Source organism: Phragmites australis, chromosome 3, assembly GCF_958298935.1.
Source record: "Phragmites australis chromosome 3, lpPhrAust1.1, whole genome shotgun sequence".
In the NCBI taxonomy this organism is placed as follows: domain Eukaryota; kingdom Viridiplantae; phylum Streptophyta; class Magnoliopsida; order Poales; family Poaceae; genus Phragmites; species Phragmites australis.
The window spans coordinates 36,410,839-36,433,221 of NC_084923.1; the positions used below are offsets into that span (position 1 = coordinate 36,410,839).

At 42.3% G+C, this 22,383-nt stretch overlaps 1 protein-coding gene across 6 annotated transcripts; it reads left to right on the plus strand.

Moving 5' to 3' along the window:
* Positions 1-6,033: 6,033 nt before the first annotated feature.
* LOC133912926 (transcription factor PHYTOCHROME INTERACTING FACTOR-LIKE 13-like) lies at positions 6,034-11,886 on the plus strand. Of its 6 annotated transcripts, XR_009908926.1 has the most exons (10): positions 6,034-6,326; positions 7,090-7,201; positions 7,426-8,071; positions 8,141-8,245; positions 8,348-8,413; positions 8,502-8,566; positions 8,653-8,917; positions 9,040-9,127; positions 10,469-10,722; positions 11,522-11,886. XR_009908926.1 is itself a non-coding variant. In XM_062355906.1 (9 exons), exons 2-8 carry the CDS (start codon positions 7,146-7,148, stop codon positions 9,118-9,120), a joined length of 1,284 nt encoding a protein of 427 aa, XP_062211890.1. In that variant the 5' UTR covers positions 6,034-6,326; positions 7,090-7,145; the 3' UTR covers positions 9,121-9,127; positions 10,469-11,444. The 6 variants fall into 6 exon arrangements, 5 of the variants coding, with proteins under 5 accessions (XP_062211890.1, XP_062211893.1, XP_062211892.1 ...); XM_062355906.1 differs by lacking the exon at positions 11,522-11,886 and having other exon boundaries at positions 10,469-11,444; XM_062355909.1 differs by lacking the exon at positions 11,522-11,886 and having other exon boundaries at positions 6,035-6,326; positions 7,090-7,298; positions 10,469-11,443.
* The last annotated feature ends 10,497 nt before the right edge of the window (positions 11,887-22,383 follow it).

Sequence of the window (22,383 nt, forward strand, 5' to 3'; positions counted from 1 at the left end):
CACTGTTCACGGCCCCGAGCACTCTCTCCCGGAACTGACTGTTCGGGTCCTCGGGAAACCGAGTGCTCGGGGGTCACTGTTCATGGCCCCGAGCACTCCCTCTCGAAACTGATTTCCCTTGGGTTCTCGGGGGACTCGGGTGCTCGGGGCCTGCTGTTCACAGCCCTGAGCACCCTCTTCCCGGTACTTGGCTTTTCTTGTCGTCGGGGGACTTGAGTGCTCAGGGGCCACTGTTCGCAGCCCCGAGCACTCTCTTCCCAGTATTTGATCTTCTCGGGTCATCGGGGAACTCGGGTACTCAGGGACCACTATTCATGGCCCTGAGCACCCTCTTCCGGGACTTGGTCTTCTCGTACCTCGGGGAGATAACCCCTGCGGGAGGGCGCCACGTGGCACTCTGCTGTTCTAGCCTCAGAACTCGGGGACCCCTGGTTCCTGTGTCACCGACACACACAATCGAGGACATCGAACGGAGTCGAAGGTGATCCTAACTGTGCACATGGAGGTCAAGCAAAGCTTGAAAGGAAGGATGAAGATGGTATGTTGACAAAGTCAAACGAAGGGGATGCTGGTGCAAGTGACAAGGCGATTCGAGGGATCAGGAGTAGGAGAGATTTGCTAGCGGTCAAGATCGTAAGATGAAGTATATACTTCGATATCGAGATACTTGCTTGAGGTCAAAACAAGCATTTGTGAGTCACGCTTTCAGAAGCGTGCAAGACGGTTTCGCGATTTGGTCTCAAAACCGTAGATGTGTGAAGTGCACATAGCATCATCGCGGAGCTAGCGTCGGGGCGTAGCTAAATTGTGAAGGTGTCACGGTCGTTCAATGGATAGAGCAAAAAATGAACCAAAATGACTGGTGGTAGGTAGGAGGCTATTGTAAACAAGGGGTATTTTGTGAACAAGAAAGTTTAAGGGCTAAGCTATCTCTCTAGGCCTATAAATAAATGATAGTGCTGTATGGAAGATTTGAGCTAGCCATTTACGCTTGAGAGCTAGGGTTTTATAGGAGATGAGAGGATAGACTTAGCCTTTGTAAGTTAGGTTCGAGCTTTTGTGAGATGAAAAGACTTTATAATTTATCTAAAATAGGGCTGATCTTTTATTGAAATGAAATGCAAGTTTCTCTCGTGTTCGAGTTCATCAGGGGATGTGAACACAGACAATTTTCCAGAGAAACCTGTTTTTGGTGCTAGAGAGAAGATGCACACCGGATAGTCTGATGATGAGCTCTATGAGCACCAGATTCACTAGACCATTTAACAGAGATGTTGCAAAATGAGGTCTATTGCAGTTGTATTCACTGGATAATCCAGTGATGGACCTTGTACTCACTGGAGGGTTTTCCAAGAGGTTTTTAAAGAAGGAATTATTGTACTCACTAGATGGTCTAGTATTTAGAGACTATACACATCAGAACATATGGTGTTCACATTTTTCTTTGGATTGTCTTTTTCAACAAGTATTTGATTTTAACTAACTTGCGATAAGTTTACATGATGTTTTTGAGATATATGTCTGCTTGTCTCATGATGTGTAGATGATTGATGCAACTTGGCGGCTAATGGTGGGATGTCGAGGCCAAGTGGGATGCTTGGTGCTAGACGATCGAAGAGGTTGGGTGGAGTCAATGGTGATCCTAACTGTACACATGGAGGTCAAGCAAAATTTAAAAGGAAGGATGAAGATGATGTGTTAACAAAATCATGCAAAGATGATGCCAATGCAAGTGACAAAGCGGCTCGAGGGATCGGGAGCAAGAGAGACTTGTCGGCGGCCAAGATCGCAAGATAAAGTACACACATTGATATCGAGATGCTTACTTGAGGTCAAAGCAAGTAGCTGTGAGTCACACCTTGAGAAGTGTGTGAGGCCATTTTGTGGTTTGGTCTCAAAACCGTGGAGGGGTGAAATGCACGTTGTATCATCACGGAGTTAGTGTCGAGGCGAAGCTAAGTTGTGAAGGTGTCACGGCTATTCGATGGACAGAGCAGAAAATATACCAAAATGCTCTGGTGATAGGTAGGAGGCTATTGTAATTAAGGGTATTTTAGGAACAAGAAAGTTTAAGGGCTAAGGTACATCTCTAGACCTATAAATAAAAGGGTAGGGCTGTAAGAAAGATTTAAGCCATCCATTTATGCTTAAGAGCTAGGGTTTTAGAGGAGAAAATGGGATATGCTTAACCTTTGTAATATGTTAAAGCTTTTGTAAGAGAAAAATACTTTATAATCTATTTAAAATAGAGCTGATCGCTTGTTGAAATAAAGTGCAAGTTTTCTCCCATGTTCGAGTTTATCTCCTTCTAGTCTCTTTCTATTGGCACTATATTTTGTTGTAAGTTTTTTTTTCTTTTGAATGCGATTTTCGTTTTGATTTTTAAGCTGAAATTTCAGCACCATATGAAGTTATTCTCTTTGTTGTTAGAGACATATAATTCACACGCATATGTGTACATGTAGTTATTAAATTCTCTTGCCTCTATTCTATCAACTTGGAGACTTTCTTCTCTAGGTAGCTGATGTTGATTCAAAATTGCAAGTTTTTATATACTAAGACACATAGAATGATCTTGAATAAAATATACATGTCATATACCATCTATAGAGTTATGTTGCCTTATAATTTTTCTTTTTAAATAATCCCTCTAGTGTTTTTACTTCTACTAAGATTTTGAGGTGCATTAGGTGATTACAGGAGAAGACCATCCGTTTTAAATTATTTTTTATTAAAATACCTATTCGACTCCACGCAATCTCCCCATGAGTGCAACGAATTACTCCTAGCTATTTGGGAGGAGCACTGCAGCTGCTTGCTCCAACAAAAACAACTGCGTGCATATGCAGGGATAGGGACACAGGGCCGGGCACTGCCCATCATTCAGACCAAGAGCCGCTGCCAACTGGTTGGCTGTGATGAGCGAGCAGCTTTGGTCTTCATGGCATGTGATGAGCAGTAGCCATCAAGTTGCACAGTGTATTCGGACTGATGAAGGCTAGATGGATAGAAGATAGAGAGAGGTCTATTTCAGGGAGTGTGCTGTGAATTGTGAGTTGGCTTGGCTGTGGGGAAGAAGCATAGTCACATGTCCTGCTTGGCCGCTAGCCTGCCTGCCTCTACAATTCGTTCGTTCGTGGCGATACCAGCAATTTCATCTCTACAATTCGTTCGTTGCATGTAAAAGCAATTTCATTCATGGCTATTTTTTCAACCCGGCTAAGCCGAGTTTCAACCCTCCGATTAGACTAAGTCTCATGAATTGCATGTTAAATGATTTCTTTTTTCACGATATAATCCCCAACCCATATATCGCCATGTATTAATAACACTTATAATGTACTCCGTATAACATAGCCACCAAACTTAATATTATGCACTTTTGTTATTTGTTAAAAGAAGCTACAAACATGTGATCTTTAATTTATATACATGATCTAGATTAGTGTGAGAGGCTTTGAGATCTACACAGATTAGTCAAATAGATATTTTGTTTCCACGCAAAATACAAAGAGGGGCTTCTTTAATTTCAAGAAACAAACTAGATAGATATGCGAGTACAGCCATACAGGACAAGCAGGAATGGTTGCGTATGAACAACTGACTATATATGCTTCATGTGATGTGGAAGGGTTGCAAAATTGTCAAAGGTTTGTTATTGACATCGGGAAATAAATCAGGGTCAAACTAAGAGCCTAGCTCCCATGCAGCTGGAGGTCAAAATTACAGAGCCTAATTCGTTGCATCCCGTACTTATTTGTGGGCACAATAATTAAACAGTCGGCATGAGTACTTTTCTATCAGATTTCTTAATTGAATGTCATTTTCTGAACGGAGAAGTCCTTATATTAACTTCTCCTGCATTAATTTAATGTCATTTTCTGCCATTAATTCCATGTCATGTTTCACTATCACTCTTCCTTTGTTGAAATTTCTGCAAGAATAAAACTGTTGCTTCCTAATTGGACGAATTAGCGCTAATTGGCGCGCAGCGCGCTGGGGCTTATCGAGCGCGCCAGTCAACCAACCAACCTCCGCAACCGTAGAATCCGACCCTGCAACCGTAGAAACCTTCTTCTGTGACCATAGAAACCTTCTGAAAATAAAGTCACCTCATGTCATGTGCCAGTGTCAGGTTATTAGGATTTCTCAGGATATGGTTATGTTCCTACACTCGCGCAGTATTTACACTCCATGCATCTTCAATGGTTAGAGTTAGTCTAACCATTAGAGCTGTCCTAACTGTAGAAACCCTATGCTAGTTGTCAGTGTCCGTGTCAGGTATGTACACACTATATTTCTACGGTGGCAGGGTTGCGGGTCTCATCTGCAAAACTAATATTCTCCCTCAAAACTTGTCAAATATGGATACACATTATTATGAGGCCGTCATCTAGTTTCTGGTGTAATGGTGTTGCAGTGATGCTCTACATGTAACTTGGATGTGACATTGGTCTTTGAAACACGGGATGATTGCTTCCGAACAGTTGGAACTATGGCCTCCAAAAGAATCATATTTGTGTTAGTGTACAAAAATGTGCACTAACTGTGGTTATGCAATGATATACTCCCTCCATTCTCTTTTACTTGCGCTCTATAACATGTGCAATATATTTTTTCTTTTCCAACTTTGGTCACGTGCATAGTCTGTCACTGCTCATAGTCTACATTGACCTATTAGTATTAACCTCAATTTGGACCAATCTAACAGTGAACCTTAGCCTAATTACATGAATACATCACTAAGTGCGGAATTGGGTGAGCTAACCTTGATTTGTGGACGCCATAAGGGCGATCTTAGTCGTTTGGGGAAGAATAGCAATGTGGATCTGTATTTTGATGCAATTGTGCATAGTTGTTGTCGATGCTCACCGGAGAATTCATCGGTGTGGATGCTGGCGTTGGTGGTGGCATGGTTGATGAAATATCTATACGCATTACTCATAGTTAGCAGAGGATCTTTGTCGTTGGCTGCCACTCCCCAGTAGCCCCCTTCTCCCTAGCCTCCCTAGGGGCTGCCACTCCCCTATAGCCCGTAACCCCTCTCCATTTTTTTTTGCAAGAGAAGAAGAAGAGGAGGAAGATGAGATAGAGGAGGAGGATGAGGAGGAAGAAGAAGATCAGACCCCCTTCATGACTCCGCTATGTTTGTCACTGTACATAATCTGTGTTGACCTATTAGTCCTATATGTATGCGTTACCACTAAGAGTGCGCTGTCAACTGTAGCTGTCTATACTTTTGACTTGAGTCAGTTTTTTTGTGGTAGCAGGGTACGCCAGGACGCTAGATCAAACCTTTGTTGCAGTCCTCTACTGCCAAGATAAGAAAAATAAACTTTGTGATCCAGATATGTTTACCTGAGTATTTTAAAACAGAGTATTTTGTTGTCCGTTCTCATGCACCCATTATGTTGGTAATTTTTATTCTCTTTCCCGAATCAGGACTTATTTAAAACACAATATTTTTTTTCCTGAAATGAATCATGTGGGAACTGAACTTTCCTGTGAAAATTTTCCGTTCCAAACGGGTACACTTCCTCTGCATCAAAATGTTAGTACTCACATACCCCTCTTGCCCCAACATGTAGATCTTAAACGACAAATGAACTTGTAGCAGTACACTTCCTCTGCATCAAATGGGTACCCACTGTCATGGAGACGCGAGGAAGATTAGCACAACACCTAGCTAACGTGGGGTGCCACCTCTCGAGCAGTCAACAACTGAAGCTGGCATCTCATCCAGATATCCAATCATCGGCGGCGAAGCGAAGCACCGGCATGCAGAGCGTGCGGACGCACGACGCGGTTCCGGCCAATAGCAGCCAGCTTCACCGCGTCATCCGCCTGGCGCGCGCACGTAACTGCCATATGTTACTCGAAATGGTAAATCTCACGGGACACATGGCCTCCTGCGCGATGCACAAAACGGCATGCAGTGCAAGTGCAAATGCGACTGCGAGGCCCTGCCCTGCTCGATCTCGTTCTTGCCTAATCATTCGCCCCCACGCGCCCAGACCTCTCTCTCTCTCCCCCCCACCTCCCCCCTCTCCTTTCCATCTCTCCGTCTCTGTCTGCAGGAATCCAGTTCAGTTCAGCCGCACCGCAATGCTGCTGTACAGCAGCTTAAAAGCAACCGCGGGCGCCCAGGTCCCCCTTGCCTCCTCTTCAACCTTCGCACTAGTTGCGCTGCTGATAGCCCGAGCTGCTGCTCTCTAGCCTTATTTCTTCACACTTCGAGCTGCTGCTCTCTGCTCCCTGAAGCAGGATTGGAAGCTTTGGACGAGGAGGAGACAGCTAGCTGGGCATAAAATCTTGGAACCTGCCAGGTTAGTTCTCTTGCTTCTCGATCCTTGTTTGTTTCTTCTTGTTTTTTTGGCTTTTAATTCACCGCTTTTGTTTCGTTTCCGGCTTGTTCTGTCCTACCCTGCGTGGGCATGCTTGTTTTTATTTGGCTGAAAGATCTGATGTGAATCTTTCAATCTCATCCGTTCATTATCAAAGGATAATCTTACTTTACTATAGGGAAATGTTCTATATGATATTTATAAAGGATCTGATCTCCAGTATTCATGCTAGATAGATTTACAGTGTTTTTTTTAAAAAAGAACCTTTTACTGTTTCATGCCTTTTCGTTGTGTTTGATTGCTGTTCTTCAGCAGGTGCCCCCCCCCCCCCCCGCAGGTTAGACAGATGACCGGTAGGTTCTGTGGTGTCCACATATCTTCGTCCTTTCCATTTCCTTTTTTTTTTCTTAACTTCGGAGTCTAGATGTTTTTGCTTTTCCAAATTCCTGAACCCTTGTTGACCTGGCAATTTGTTTTTTTTGTTCATTAGCTCAAAAGCATGTACTGGATAGAACATTAGTATTTGATCGATTATTTCCCTCGTTAGCTCTGTCTGATGCTCTGCGCCACATACATATACTTGCAAGCCTTATTTACAGTTTCCATTGGAAGTTGAATAAAAATAATTTGAAACACGGAAGTTGCATAAAGAATTGTTTGTCCTCTCAAGTTCCCATGCAGTCTCCTCTGATTCCTGCAGCTCATGTTCTTTTGCGCTTCCTTTCCCCCCGTCTCATTTTTTCAGCGTCTCTTCTGAACCGAAACGAATAATCATCATCAATGGTTGCGGTGATCTGAGCGATGAACCAGTTCGTCACTAATTGGAGCAACATGGGAGACAACTCCAGGCCACTCGGGTTCGCACTTTGATTCCTTAATTGATTCGTCTTTAGGGCAGCTCCAATGGTCCCAGCTAAGCAAGAAGCGGATCTCACCTCAGCATCTTCCTGCTCTGTAAGATACGAGGAATTATGAACAGCGGGACTTGTATAAATTTTGAATTGCCTTATTTTGGCTATTTTTTAGGTTATTTTGATCTCTCTTAAGAGGGACACTCTTGCTTGGTTTTGCGTTCTTGCAGCGAAGACGATGACCTCATTGAGCTGCTATGGTGCAACGGCCATGTCGTCATGCAGAACCAGACCCATAGGAAGGTACCGCCGAGGCCCGAGAAGACGGCGGGGTCGGCGGCTGCAGTCCCCGCGGCGGCGGCGCAAGAGGACGAGGCGGGCATGTGGTTCCCGTTCGCGCTGGCCGACTCGCTCGACAAAGACGTCTTCTCGGAGTTCTTCTACGAAGCACCAGTGGCTGCACCGGTGGCCGCAGCCGCCGGCAAGTCCTGCAGGGACGTTCCATTGGAGGACGGGGCATTGGCGGTGTCCGAGGCTCCGTGCGACCTGATGCCGCCGCCGAAATCGACGCACATGTCCATCTCCACGCAGCAGACGATGAGCCTGGCAGACGGCGGCGACGACGCCGGCGACCTGTCGGAGCTGGTCCGGATATGCAGCGCGGGGAAGGCGGGCGCGTCGTCGTCCATGCTGAACGCGATCGGATCGAGCATCTGCAGGAGCAACCAGATGCTGGTGCAGCGCGCGGTGAGCGCGCCGGGGCTCGCGTCCGACTACTGCTTCGGTGCCACCACCACCACCGAGCCGACGAGCACCAGCAATCGGAGCAGCAAGCGCAAGCGGCTCGACACCGAGGACTCCGAGAGCCCCAGCGAGGTCTGCTTTGCACTTCTCAGTTTTGTTATTTTGGATCCAATATTTACTTAAGCAAATGGGGCAATGCAGGACGCCGAGTTTGAGTCCGCCGCCATGGCAGCGCGCAAGCCGCCGCGGAAGCTGACGACGGCGAGGAGGAGCCGCGCCGCCGAAGTGCACAACCTCTCAGAGAGGGTGCGTGATTCTTGTGGATCCCCTGAATCTCGTTCTTGGATAATGGACAGTAAGCAGTACATACTCCCAGTCTCCGACATTGATGTGTTGTTTCTGATGCAGAGGAGACGAGACAGGATCAACGAAAAGATGAGAGCCCTGCAAGAGCTCATTCCTCACTGCAACAAGGTAGCACTAGACAAGCACTAATCCACGCCATTATCACTTCATAATCTTCGGAACATTTGTTTCTAATCTCCTTGTATTCCATGGGCAGACTGACAAGGCGTCGATGCTGGACGAGGCCATCGAGTACCTTAAGTCGCTGCAGCTGCAACTGCAGGTCAGTGGCCGCATCCTCCTCGCCGTGCAGTGAACTCTAGGCAATAGCAATGGCCACGATACACGACTGACCGAAACGTTTGGCGGGCGTTGCAGATGATGTGGATGGGTAGCGGCATCGCGGCGCCGCCGATGATGTTCCCCGGCGTGCACCAGTACTTACCGCGGATGGGCGCCGCGCCGATGCCGTCCATGCCGCCGTTCATGGCTCCGCAGCCGGTCGTGCCCAACGCGCCGGTGAACCCGGTGCCGCTCTCGCCGGGCTACCGGAGCCACGTGCCGGCGGTGGGCCTAACGGAGCCCTACGCGCACTACCTCGGCGTCAACCACCTGCAGCCGACTCCGTCGCAGGTCCGACGCGTTTCAGTAGTCCTGTTTCCAACACATAAATTTTTGACAATTAGCTTTGGCATTCTTTTTGAAAGAAACGTAGTAGTATAATTCTGTGCTGAGTTTCTGAGATGTTTGGGCAGCATTACCCGCTGGGGGTGAAGGCCGTGCAGCAAAATCCAACGCTTCATGGAGTGTTGCACCCTGAAAGCGCTCCAAACTGAGGACCAGGTATGAATCTGATGCCACTCTGCTACCGAAACAGAGTAACGGTTGGGAACCACCTCCAGGTGTGTGGTGGAAGTACAAGGGTACAATTTTATGCACTAGTGTTTAAATTCTGGTGCTTATAATTACGTACACACGTGTGCTTTCAGTGATATTATCTGTAGATGTGTGAGAATAGCGCACTTACCCATCTATGCGTCACCTTGTAATTGAAAAAAAAAAAAAGTAGCCACTAGCTTGGCTATTTTGGGAGTACTTTCATAACATAGATTGATGGATGTGTGCTAACAAATTATACAACTTAGAACTCTCCATCGTTTGCTACTACATTGCATTGCTCAATTTGCCATGATACAAGGAACATTTTTGGTCTGTAGCACAATACACGAATTTATATTTTTTAATCAATAGGATCAGTAAAGGATAAAGCTATATGGGTAAAAAAGGACGGGCTAGAAAGAAGCTTGGCTTTGCACAGTTCTGGCCCAATGATTAGTATCACAAAGGAGAGGAAGTCAGGAAGGTTCTGACGTTTTGTCATGAGATTCTCTAAAGCTTTTATTTAGTGGAGTAACACTGAAAGTAGCAACCCCAAAAAAACACTGAAAGTAAACAAATGCACTTATCAGTCCGAAAACAATGGCCCGAAAAGGTTTCTTAAGTACAAACACGGTGATTTATTCCAGTTCGTAGTTTCATGCGTAAGCTTTATTAAATGTAAATTATGGTCACATTTCGTGCTCATTTTATAGTTAGCTCAGCAAGCCCCCGTGGTAACGTGGGATTCGCATCTTTTGACAGTAAATCGTAGTTTATTAAATGCAAATTAGGGTCACAGAGGTACTGTAAATTATTAAATGCAAATAATACTGAGCGATACTGTAGCACCCAAATATCAACTGTACATTACTGTAGCACCTCTGACTTTGCCAAGGATGCGAATCCGGTAATGTGGTACCATACGAAAACTACGTGCCGTCTGACACTTTTGCAAACAAAATTCCGTATTGAAAATAAAAATCTGATAGGATAAGGTTGGACATTACAGTAGGGTCCTTTTCTACTTATTCGTCCATTGAAAAAAAAAAAAGGCAGCTCGAATGGTGCGAGATTATTTTATTTTGCAAACAAATTTCAGGAACTTTTTCACATACGCCAAGAGTTAAGTCGTTCTAGCTTATATGCAGTTGACCTTGCAAGTGAATTGTATTGAGCCCAGCTTAGTTTGTCACCATCAGCATAATAGTCAATTGGTTTATACATACATATATATCTCTTGTGTCTTCATCTGTGAATGGATTTTAGTATACTGGAGTTTATCTAATTTCTTCTTCTTCTTGGCAGGATAACTAACTGTAAAGGACAAGTTTGTGCTGATCTTTTGACAAGTATGAAAAATAAGAAAGTGAACTGCACCCGCAAGATGAAGCAGAGGAAAAGCTGATGAAATAACAAGGGGCATTTCTTTAATTCCCCCGTTTTTGAGAACTATGCAGAAGAGTTATCAAGTCACACGGATCGATCCCTTAACATATTGTATTAACACAGCTTGATTTTTGTTTAGTTGGTACTGTTGGGATCGCTGCCTATTGATATGGGTAATCTCCTCTGCCCATGCTCATCTTTAGTTTACCTTCTCAATTCTTCAGTTGAGAGTAGTTGAGACGGTTAAAATTTTGCTTCTATTTTGCTATATAGATGCCAAGCAAATGAGGAGTTTTCAAGAGCTTCAAAACTCCAGAAAAAAACTGTAATTGTTGGTGTTTTATGCTTTGTGCAGTTTCCATTGTGCAGAATAGAAGTGTTCACAGAGCAAATATTTTGTTGTTGTACTGCTGCTGAAATTTTGTTCTCCATTATCAATTTAGATGTACCCTTATAACATGATGTGTATTTACTCCTGTATCTTCATAGTGTCCTTACGGTATTATTGTACACTAGGATAGTAGGATATAACCTAGTGATGTACACATTACAACATTGAACTCTAAGTTTTACCAAATAATGTTTAATACCACCGAAATAATAGATCCTCAACGTACACACTGTCCAGTTAAAAAAATAAGTGACTGTATGTGGTGCATGAGAAAAGTGTAAATTTGAGCATTGATATCTTATTGAATATTCAAATTGCACACATGAAAATGATCTATGTAGATTTATCTCGATAAGTGGTTCACAAAGTTAAAATTTAACTGTGTTTTATTAACATAAGTCAATGACAAAAGCACATTTCATGTATTGTATCGATGTCCAAAACAAAATTTAACTGACTTAACTGGCACTCATTGATCAAGATGGGATAACGGCTGAAAAAGGTTACAGTTAAAGGCCTAATTTTGTTTCGAATTTTTAAATCCTTTTTAGGAGCACTGAAAATTTTCTCCCCTTTTTCAGGGCCAAGCATTGAAGTTTCTCATAGTGTTCCATAGCATAAAGATGTGGTGTTGAACTCGGTGCTCGATGGATCGCAACTTTCCCCGCCTTTCGCCGTGCCGCGCCACATGGCGGCCGTAAATAGATTCTGAAGATCTTTTTCGCGACCAGGAACAAATATTGTTCCAAGCAATTGGAACGAGAAAAAAGCGATGATGGAGGAATCTTCTCATCTTATCTCCTTGCTGCGTGTTGATTGCGACCTGATAGTGAGAAGCGAAGCAGCTCGACTCATGGCGGCTAGCTTCTGTTTGATTGTGATCAGGACTCCAAACATTTTTTTCTCTTTTTTGTTGATTTTTCAAGCAATAGCTGCCCATATCTTGTTGCCATTAGGTTCACAAAACCGTTTGAAGTTTAGAAATCGCTCGTCGGTGATTTTTCAAAATTCGCAAATATCGTGAAAAACTATTTAAAATTTGGTGAGAATTCGTTCAAATTTAGTCGGTTAAATTTGTAAATCGAAAGTAAAAACCTACCGAATCGACGATTTGGTAACCGCTCGATTTGTACCAAAAACCAATCAAATTATACCAAAAACCGACAGTATTTCTCGTATTTCATTTGTGATCGAAAACCGCTTTAATTCGATAAAAAACCACTCAAATTCAAGAAAAACAAAGCCCCAAGCAGAGGTGGCCAAATGGGCAGCCAGCCCAGCACAGCACGGGCCCATTGAGGCACAGCTCGTTTAGGCTCGTTAGCTAAATGGGTCGTGCTGTGCCGGCCCACGTGCCGTGACTTTAGCCCAGGCACGACCCATTTAAGACCAGCCCGTGTCGTGCCGGCCCGCGGCACGATAGGCTCGATGACCTTTTTTGGTCCGTCAGCCCACAGAAAATTGAAAAAAAAATCACAATAACTTGCTTTCACTCGGAATTGAACACCTGACCTTTTATTTGGGAATCAAACACACTACCATTACAACATATATCCTATATGGTATTAGATCTAAACAAATTATATAAAATATTACAAAAATATGAACAGGTAAACGGGTCGTGCTGTGCCGGCCCGTCGTGCCGCGGCTCCGACCCAAGCACGGCCCATGCCGTCATGCCGTGCCGTGCCTTGTGCCGGCCCATTTGACCCGGCCCACTTGACCACCTTTAGCCTCAAGCAAAATGGTCTACATGATTAACTAGTACACTAGTACGAAGGAAGTCTTAATAGTCATTATGGCGTCTGGCTACTCCTCCTTGAGTGGCCGTGTTGCGCACCAAAGCCTCAAGCAAAATGGTCTACGTTCGACAGTTCTGCTCGATCTGCATTAGCACATCCGCCATGCTCGGCGGCGGAGGTGACACAGGATTGTTCTCGTTAGAACCCGAATTGTCATGGGCCCTCATCTTGCCGTCAATTCCAAGATTAGTGACGACATGATCTTGGCAAGGAAGATAACGAAAAGGAATTTAGACGACAAGGAAATGATAATTCAACATGAATACGGTCGGGTTCCTTAAAGCCCACTATATGTAAATGTGTAAAAAAGAAAGATATGAAGGAAGCATGCTCGATCCCTATCTACAGGTTTCTTTCTGGAGTGCATCACTCCCTACAAGCATCAAAAATCATAGGCATGCATGTAATGACACAACAATCATCACACTTCACGCGAGAAGATAAAATATTTGCGTGAACGGTGCTTGTACAACTTGCCGCGCAAGCCACGTTTTATATATTATTGCCAATGTATGAAACATTACGTACCATAGCCTTACGAGACACCCCATGTAATCGTCACATGAGTATTTGACCATAACTATCATCGTATGGTGGATGTTCATATGTTATTGCTAACATATTCACTTCTCATACTCTCACTATACGAGATATACCAGACCCCTATCTCGCACTAGTTGAGCCCTCGATATTTACTGCCATCGGGATGCGTCCTTTACCTTCTTACATTTTTCGTCGATGCAATACAAATAAAATGACAGAATAATAAATAACAATCAACCGAATTGAAAGACATATTATACGTCACGATACTGATACAACATAAAGGTACAACATACAAGTCTTATACATAGGGCATAATATAGCTAAACTTAATCGTCAAAAGCTCACGAAAGAAACTACACCCTATTACATAATTCTTAAATCCACTAACTTAAAACCCATTAAGAAAGAGGTGAGTTAGAGATCATGTTTAAACAGATTATCAACAAGCACATGTACGAAAAGCTCTAAGATAAGATGAGGAATAAAATAAAGCAAAGACTTAGGAACTAAAGATAAACTTTAGTGGGTTGTCTTAGGGAGGTAGACATGTTTTATTATCTCATCCTAAGTATTTTTTAGACTACTTTATTAAACCAAGATCTGATATCACGCTGTGAGAAACCGTCCAGATAATATTCTAATTAATCATGAAGTCCATCATTTGTGTAATCATGACTACACGATTAACCAGAATATCACCCCAGTTGTCCCGGCATGTGTATATTTCCAGGATTAGAACACACACCTTTACAACAAGCACATCATCACATGACATAATAAAGAGCAAGTAATTAAATTAAGTTATAAGTCTTTAAATGGATTAAACTTTACAACAAAATACATAACTCGAACGTTTGCTAGAGTTGCTACACAGCGGAATAATTTACATGAGGACAAAAGATGGGTAGCGCTATTGCCCTAAGATGCCACCCCAAAATAACAACACTTGAGTAGAATGACACTACTCCTGCCCATCGCCAACATCGATAGGCGTAAAGTAGCCAAAGACTAAACCTTGCTCACATGAAAAGCAAACGAAAAATGTGAGTACGAAGGTACTCGAAGACTTAATCCATAATGGGCACTTATAAATAGCCTGACTCCAAAGAGAATGCAATTTGGATAATTAACGTAGATTTAGTCACAAGGTTAAGTGAATTTCATATGCAAGAGCAATTTTGACTCAAGTGTAAGCATCTACACCTAACCATAAACAACTTTCTATCCTGAGATCATTACCATACCATAATTATTACTTGAACTGTATCAAAACTTCAACAACATCACCATATATTTCCCAACATACCATTACAACCGCAACCGGAACTCTACGATTGATGCAAATGGACAGAAGTGGGCTTATAACCGAGAGCGTGGCAATTCAAACTTTTTTAAAAACTGCAAGGATACTCCATTACCCCACGACTTGAGGACCATATGACTTGCATGACCACACAGGTCCACACAAAGGGTACTCATGTCAAATTTTCCCAAATAAGCCCCAACCGTTTGAATATGTGTCTCGGCATGTGAGGGTCATCTAGAACTACTCCCATAGCAAACTAGATACCCCTTCCAAGCCTATTATGTCAACAACACCAGAGACTAGCACGCCAAAAAATCACAGCTACGTAAGGTATTTGGCTTATTCGTCCCATATACGGATACTTGGTAAGTACAGATAAGTGCTAAAGCTAATTGCAACAACAGACGGTGCTTAATTGATTCAAATGGGCCTATAGCATCCGAGACTCCCTTCTCGAGCCATCCCTATTGCCCATCCGAATCTCGGCTCATCCTCACTCACTTACACAATCCTCCATCATCATTATCTCTGTGATATAAAGTAAACCCTAAGCTCACGAATGATGGCCGGACCACCACTCAACTTCTATTAAGGACTTATGTCATGATAGCATAACACATTCTTTTTAAGTTAGACCATTATATGACATGAATAACCCAGGTTACAGAGGATGAAGCGATAAACAATATCAAGGGAGGGTAATGCAACAAATAGGATCTAACCCAAAACCCAACATAAGACTAATTGACATGAAACATACATAAAGCATAACTTATCGATTGACACAATATATGATCCAAAGTAAATGGGATGAAAATGCTTGGATGTTTTCCTTGTTGATCAGCTTCACAAGCAAGGGAAAGACCTTCTGGATTGCCCTCGATCACGTCTGCGTTACCCTCCGGTTCTTCATTCACTAAGAACGAACGCATACAATGATGAGCATGAAAGAGATGCTATGAAAATGCTACAAACTTTTAATGGGGATGTGGTACTGGGTAATGAACATAATGCAGCAAGAAACACTCGAATTGAAGCACATAGGCTCATGGTATAACTAACCATGATTTAATTAAGTTGAAACACATTTAATTAATTGATTAATTATCAAAAAGTATTTTCTTGAGTTCTAGCATTTTTAACATGTAGCTATACTCATACGAAGCTAACGCAACTGGTTTCGTAATTTTGGAGTTTGCATGAATTAATTATGAAATTTATAAGCTATTAACAAAGTAAACAAAAAAAAACTTGATGAACAGTACAATCCGGATGCTCTGGGTTGAACTTGGACCCTCTGGGTGAACCTTCGGGTGGGGGTCCTCGGGTATTTTTGGTTAGGATCACCCAGAACCTCCGGATTGAACTCAGAACTTCCGGGTTCCTGAGTCTTCGGGTGAACCTTCGGGTGGGGTCATTGGGTATTTTTGATTAGGATCACCTAAAACGTCCAGGTTGTGATCCAGAGTCTCCGGGTTCCAGCAGAACGCGAGTTTTTTTGATGATTCTTCGACTGATTCAACTTGCATGTTAAAGCCTAACCCACATAAGCATGTATAGGCATTAAAACATAGATTCTAAACCTAATTTATCCACTCCACTAACTCGAATCACTAGCTCTACTCATTCAAACCTTCCTTCTATCTCTAATGTCTTAAGAACACGATGCTACTTCGCCATTCCTCGATTGCAGCCCACTAATCCGATCCAAATGCCAACTAATTTGTTCATCCTCACATGGAAAACCTAGGAGACTTACCCAATGTGCTTTCCCAAGGTTTGTGGCTGTTGATTTGGGGGAAGAATCGAAGGAAAGCTTGGAGAAGGGAAGACAAGGTGCTGGTAAAATTTCAGAACAAAATGGTGACGAACATGAGTTGCAATTCTTCAAAACTCCATGCATGCAAGAGATTCTTGGATGGAAAGAAAACTAAGAAAGTGGGGGAAAACAATGGTAACACATGCACAGCTTGCTTCTAGCTCCTTGGGTGGGATTTTGGGGATGAAATGAGAGAGAGCTTGAGAGAGAGGGGAGATGGCTGCTGCTGTCTTTCTTCTTGGCTGGTTGAGAGAGCAACAGAGAATGAGAGTGAGAGAGAGGGAGAAGGGCTGCTGCAGCACTTGAGAGAGGGAGGTGAAGGTGGTGGGGCCATCTAGCTTAGGTGGGTCCCACATACAAGAGAGGCAAGTATTTGTCTAGAAATTCTATTCATTCTCTCCCCTTTCTATTAGTCCAAATGAGGTGACTTAAGCTCCAAAAAATCTAGGAATTTTTGTGACACGATTAAAAAAGAGAGGAAACCTTTCTAAAAGGGTTCACCCACTTGCATAAGCAGAGGTTAAACTAAAGAACTTCTACATCGGGTATTTCCAAAATACATAGCAATTATCAAGCACCATTAGAAATGACAAATGATCAACAATGCTTAACAAATAAATATGATGCTCATGATGCATGATTATGCTTAATGATATGCTTTCGGATTTTGTGATGTGACATCAGCACACATCTTGGTTTTGGCCAATATCAAATCCATTTTGATCTTGGCTTTTGACAACTTCTCCACAAGAGAAAGAATGTACTCATTTTCAGCCATGAGCTTCTGAACTTGCTCTCTTACCTAGTTCAGTTTATCCTTAAAGATGACGCAGGTGGAACAATTTGGTTGTACATCCTTAGAACACCCATCACTCTCCAATCTAGACTCTAACTCCTAAATACACTTGACTTTTATTTTAGCATCCTTTACGAGCAAAGGGCAATGTTTGCAAGTGCCTAACAAAGTAGGTCTAGACTCCTGCTAAGAAGCTTCTTTTCAACAGTCTCAAGTCGACTGGCAACTTGAGCATGCAAAGTCTGAATCTTAGCAAGCTCTATCATGACAACAACACAAATTTTGCACTCCTTTTTCTCATCCTTATCTCTAGACCTACGCAACTCAAGCTCAGACAATAACACTCTAGCTTAGACTTGAGTTCCTTAACATCTCTAGCCGCAGTACGAACCAGCCTATCTTGACTAACTAGCGCATCAGTTAATCGATCTACCTTAACAGAAAGCTGATAATAAGATGGTTGTACCTCATGCGAATCAGGCTAGGGGTCGTTGTTCTCTCCTGCCATGAAGCCTAGACTAGTGAAGTTCTTGTTCTTCTTCTTGCTCTTCATGGGCTACTCCTCTTCTTCCGAGCTCTCAACCTCGCTTGAGGAAGTGTTAATATCGCTGAGCGCCGCCACAAAAGCTTGTGAAGCTGCCTTGGCTGCCTTCTTGGCTATCTTGACATGGTTTTTTAAGAAGAGCTTCTTGTTATTCTAAGGCTTGTCAAGGTCGTGGTTGCGATCTTCCTTCTTCCTGAGCTTGGGGTAGTCAGTCTTGAAATAAATGGTGTCACTACACTTATAGCAAGCACGAGGATCATCTCTCATCCATTCTCGTTGGTTGTTGTAGAAGCGGGTGAATTTTTTCATGATCAACGCCATATTTTCATCATCGAGTCCACCTACCTACTCTTCTATAATAGAGATCAAGGAAGACAAAGCAAAACAACCGCGTGAAGGGTTAGCACAAGAAAAACCACCCACTGCCTAATTGCCACTACTGGATCCTGAAACCAATACCATATTCTAAAATAGGGGATTTCCTAGATCTATCCTAGCTTCCTTGGCTATCTCCATGAACTTACGCTTGCTAAAGAGTTCATCATAAGTCAAGGTATCATAGCTAGATGAATCCTCAATACTAGAGATCTTCACTTCCCAAATGCTACGGTCAAAAGCATAAAAAAGTTTGATTGCCATCTCATGATCAGAATAAGGCAAAACCCCAATAGATCTAAGATTGCTCATAGTCCCATCAAACCTCGCAAACATAGCATCCAAAGACTCTCCAGAACCTTACACAAACTTCTGATATTCTTGATTGTAAGTGCTCTAATGCCTAGCCTTAATTTGGTTACTGCCCTCATGAAAGACACGTGGATCAAATCTCTCTAACAGTCCAAAGGTGTTGAACCCTGTCAAACTCATTGTGACTCAGACTAGTGACTATGTGTGCAGTGATTTAAGCAATAACTGCCAGTGAAGTACTTGCTAGGATCCATACATGAGACATTTGTGTATGACAGAGAAATGCGACTAGAGGAAGGTGAATAGGAGTCTCATCAAATTATTGGATGGACTATCTTAATTTTTCACTCAACGCACCTCAAATAAAAAAGCGAAGCAACAAATCAAGATAAAATAAACTACTCCACACATCTTAATGAAAAACCATAGCTACAATGGATAATCTGAACCCTAGGTTCCATAGAAGATCAATCAAAGTGTCATAGCTCTTAGAAACGTGCAAATAGATGGAGAAACACTTAGATCTAAAGAACTAGACACTGGGTAAAGAAACTCTCCAAGTTGATGAATCTAGAGGTGGGGGATGGTTCAAGACCAACTCATATATGATTTTTATCCCTCTAGCAATAAGAAAAAATAACTCCAATACAGTGAAAAAAATTCAGATTTTCAACAAAAATGATAATCCCCACAAAAACTAAAAAACTTGCAATCATGCAAGGGAGCCAAAACAGGAAAACTATAAGGAGATGAACACGAGTATAAGAGTAAACACAATATTCATCACTTGTAGAGGAACACCCTATTTTTAACAGATTACAAAATGTTTTAGCTTACAAAGCTCTCACCAAACACATATGCTAAGCTCTCATTTCTCTCTTCTAAAATCCTAGAACTCTCTCCCAAATGCTCTCAAATGGCTGGCTTAAAGAGGCTCTCAATCCTTCCTCTCTATTTACATGCCTTTGGGAGGTTCCTTACCCCCTAAGTGTCCTAGATTTCTTTCTTGCCGCCCAAGTTTTATAGATATTTTGCTCTCCAAGCAACCTAACTTCCTTGATGTCCAAAGAACCTTCTCGATGATGACACTTGTACTACATCCTCGATCTTGACCGCCGACAAATCTCTCTCGCTCCTGATCCATCGGGCCGCCTTGTCACTTATACTGACATCTCTTTCGCTTGACTTTGTTAACATACCATGTTCATCCACCTTCTATTGTTTTTCTTGCTCTCCACGTGTATAGCTAGGATGATCCTTGACTCCGCCTGACCCCCTTTATCGTCTGGCAGCAAGCACTCTGCTTAGCCCCGATCATCCCACCATCGATCGTCAAGCTATATCTATCACCTACACATCACAAGACAAGCACACACGTTTCTCTAACTCCATCTCCAATTAGTCAAAATTAAAATTCTCTGTTGAAAAATCTTATCATAGAAAAATTATGAACACTAAATGTTCCGGTGTGTACAGTCTCTAATTACTGGATCATCTAGTTTGTACACATCTTCCCTCCACCGAAAACCTTCTAGAAAAAAGGTACGATGATGCATCTGGCATTCACACCATCGATCACCGGACCATTCGGTGTATACAACTCCTTTGTGCACTGAAAACCTTCTGAAAAAAATCCTCTGGTGAAGCCTCCCGTGTACACTTATTCTGTGCACCGGACCATCCGGTATGCACAACTCTTCTCTCCATTGAACCAAAGGTGATCTATGTGAAATGCTCCGGTGAAGTATCTGGTGTTCACACCTACTCATCACCGGACCATTCGGTGTGTATAACCACCAGACAAGCATTGAAGTATCTCCTGGAAAATAGTCCGGTGTGCTCTTCTCTTTAACATAAGATCATTCGGTGAGTTCTTCGATTTTCATTTCTAAGTTGAAATGCTCCAGTGTGAAATCTTCTGAATACCAGATTATCCGGTGTGTATAAATTCTCTAACACCGGATTATCCAGTGTATATATTTTTCTTGGCTTCAAAGCACAAAATTCCAACTCCCATTTTTATCATACTTCGGTTAGTCATAATCAAAATCATACATAGTCAAGCTCATGTAAACTCAACTCAACTCACATTAGACTTTATTAATAACTCTCATATATAAACTAATGTACATATTTACTTAAGTTTCTTCGTCGACATAATCTTACCTCTTTTTTAATTAGAATATGAACCCACTTTAGGGTTGCATACATTTGTGTACACAAAAAATTCTCAAAAAATTATACACGTACAACATTAGTAAATGCATACTTACAAATATTCACAAATGATTTGAATAATTTGTGTACTGTACCAAAAAATTACACACATCTTTTGCATGCTAAGTTTATCTTTTTTTTTCTTGCTTGTATATTGACCATCTGGTTATATTTTTGTACCATGAGTACTTACAAAGTTTTTATGTGTGCTTATGTTCAGTTGCACGTAGTCAGTTCCAAACACATGGGCAAACGGCACCATCCCCTGAACTGTAAGGAAACACTGGAGATGGAGTAAATTAATGGAAAATACATTTCTTGGACCACTTGTGGACAAGACGTATTGTTGGATGGGCAATACTGTTGGACGATACATAGGGCAAAGACGCACATGCTCACAACTTCCGGCAAATTTGGAAATTTAGACAACATACGCGACCGTATTTACGAAATTAGACAACATATCGACGTATTTGCAAATCTAGCACTCGTATTCGGTACCTCAAATTCCGAAATTTGGATTTCGGAAACTGAAATTCCGAAAACACCGTATTTGGCAACTGAGGTGCCGAATACGGCACTGTGGGCCGTATTCGGCACCTCAGTTACCGTATACACCCTGTACTCTGCTGTATTCAGCAACTGAGGTGCCGAATACGACCCACAGTGCCGTATTCGGCACCTCAGTTGCCGAATTCAGTGCATCATGTCGCTTTCACGTCCTGTCGATGCTTTCGGTGTGTGCGTGCCAGCGGGATGCTGCTTTTGCGCTTAATAAAAAGCCCTGGCTCGCAGAAGAGAGAAGGGAGAAGAGAAGAGAGTAGCAAAGGAGAGAAGGGAGAAGAGAAGAGAGCAGCAGTGGAGAGAAGGGAGAAGAAAAGAGAGCAGCAGTGGAGAGAAGAGAGCAGCAGCGAAGCAACGCTAGGAGAAGCAGCTCGAGCAGAGGGGGCAGCCGGAGAGGATCGACGCGAGCAGCAGCCGCGCTCAATTTCCTTAAGGTAAGTTTTTAGATTACGTAGTTAATTAGTAATTGTAATTAGATTTTTCTTAGTTCGTTCAGAAGTATATTAGTCATTTCGTCAGTATATTGTTAAATTCATTCAAGTACATTTGATTAATTATATTATTTTGGTAAATTAGAGTATTTAAATTAATGATTTAGTTGGGTTATATAATTTTTATTAGTAAGTGTGATTAGATTCTTTACTTAATATAGTAACATGAATTTACGTGATTTAATCTAGGTAATTAGTTTTATTAAAGTAATATAATTAATCAATTAACTTGATTAATTAGTTTAATCACTTAGGTTTGGTAGAACCGTAGAAGATAGTGTCCAGTAGCAACAAAGATGCATATTAGTTGTATATTGCACTATTTAATTAGTATTATTTTTGTACTTATTATTTATTACATGTATATTTATTTAGGAGATACGGTATGATTTTTCATATTTATTATGGAGAACGTCCCACAGTTTTGCACGGGAGACTTGTAACAATTCAGAACTGCCAGCACATAGAGAGTTCGGTTGAGGTACCTATTGATCTAGATGGCCTGAAATCACATATTATGCGCCTTTTGCGTGTGAACCAGCAGTCTCATACTGTTGTCTTAGAGGGTGTACGGCCGCGGCTTGTTCCAAATAGCTCGGTCATTGTCCATACGTTGTTCGAGATGAGTAGGAACAATGCATGGGCTTTGTACTCACGCAAGGCATTGGAGG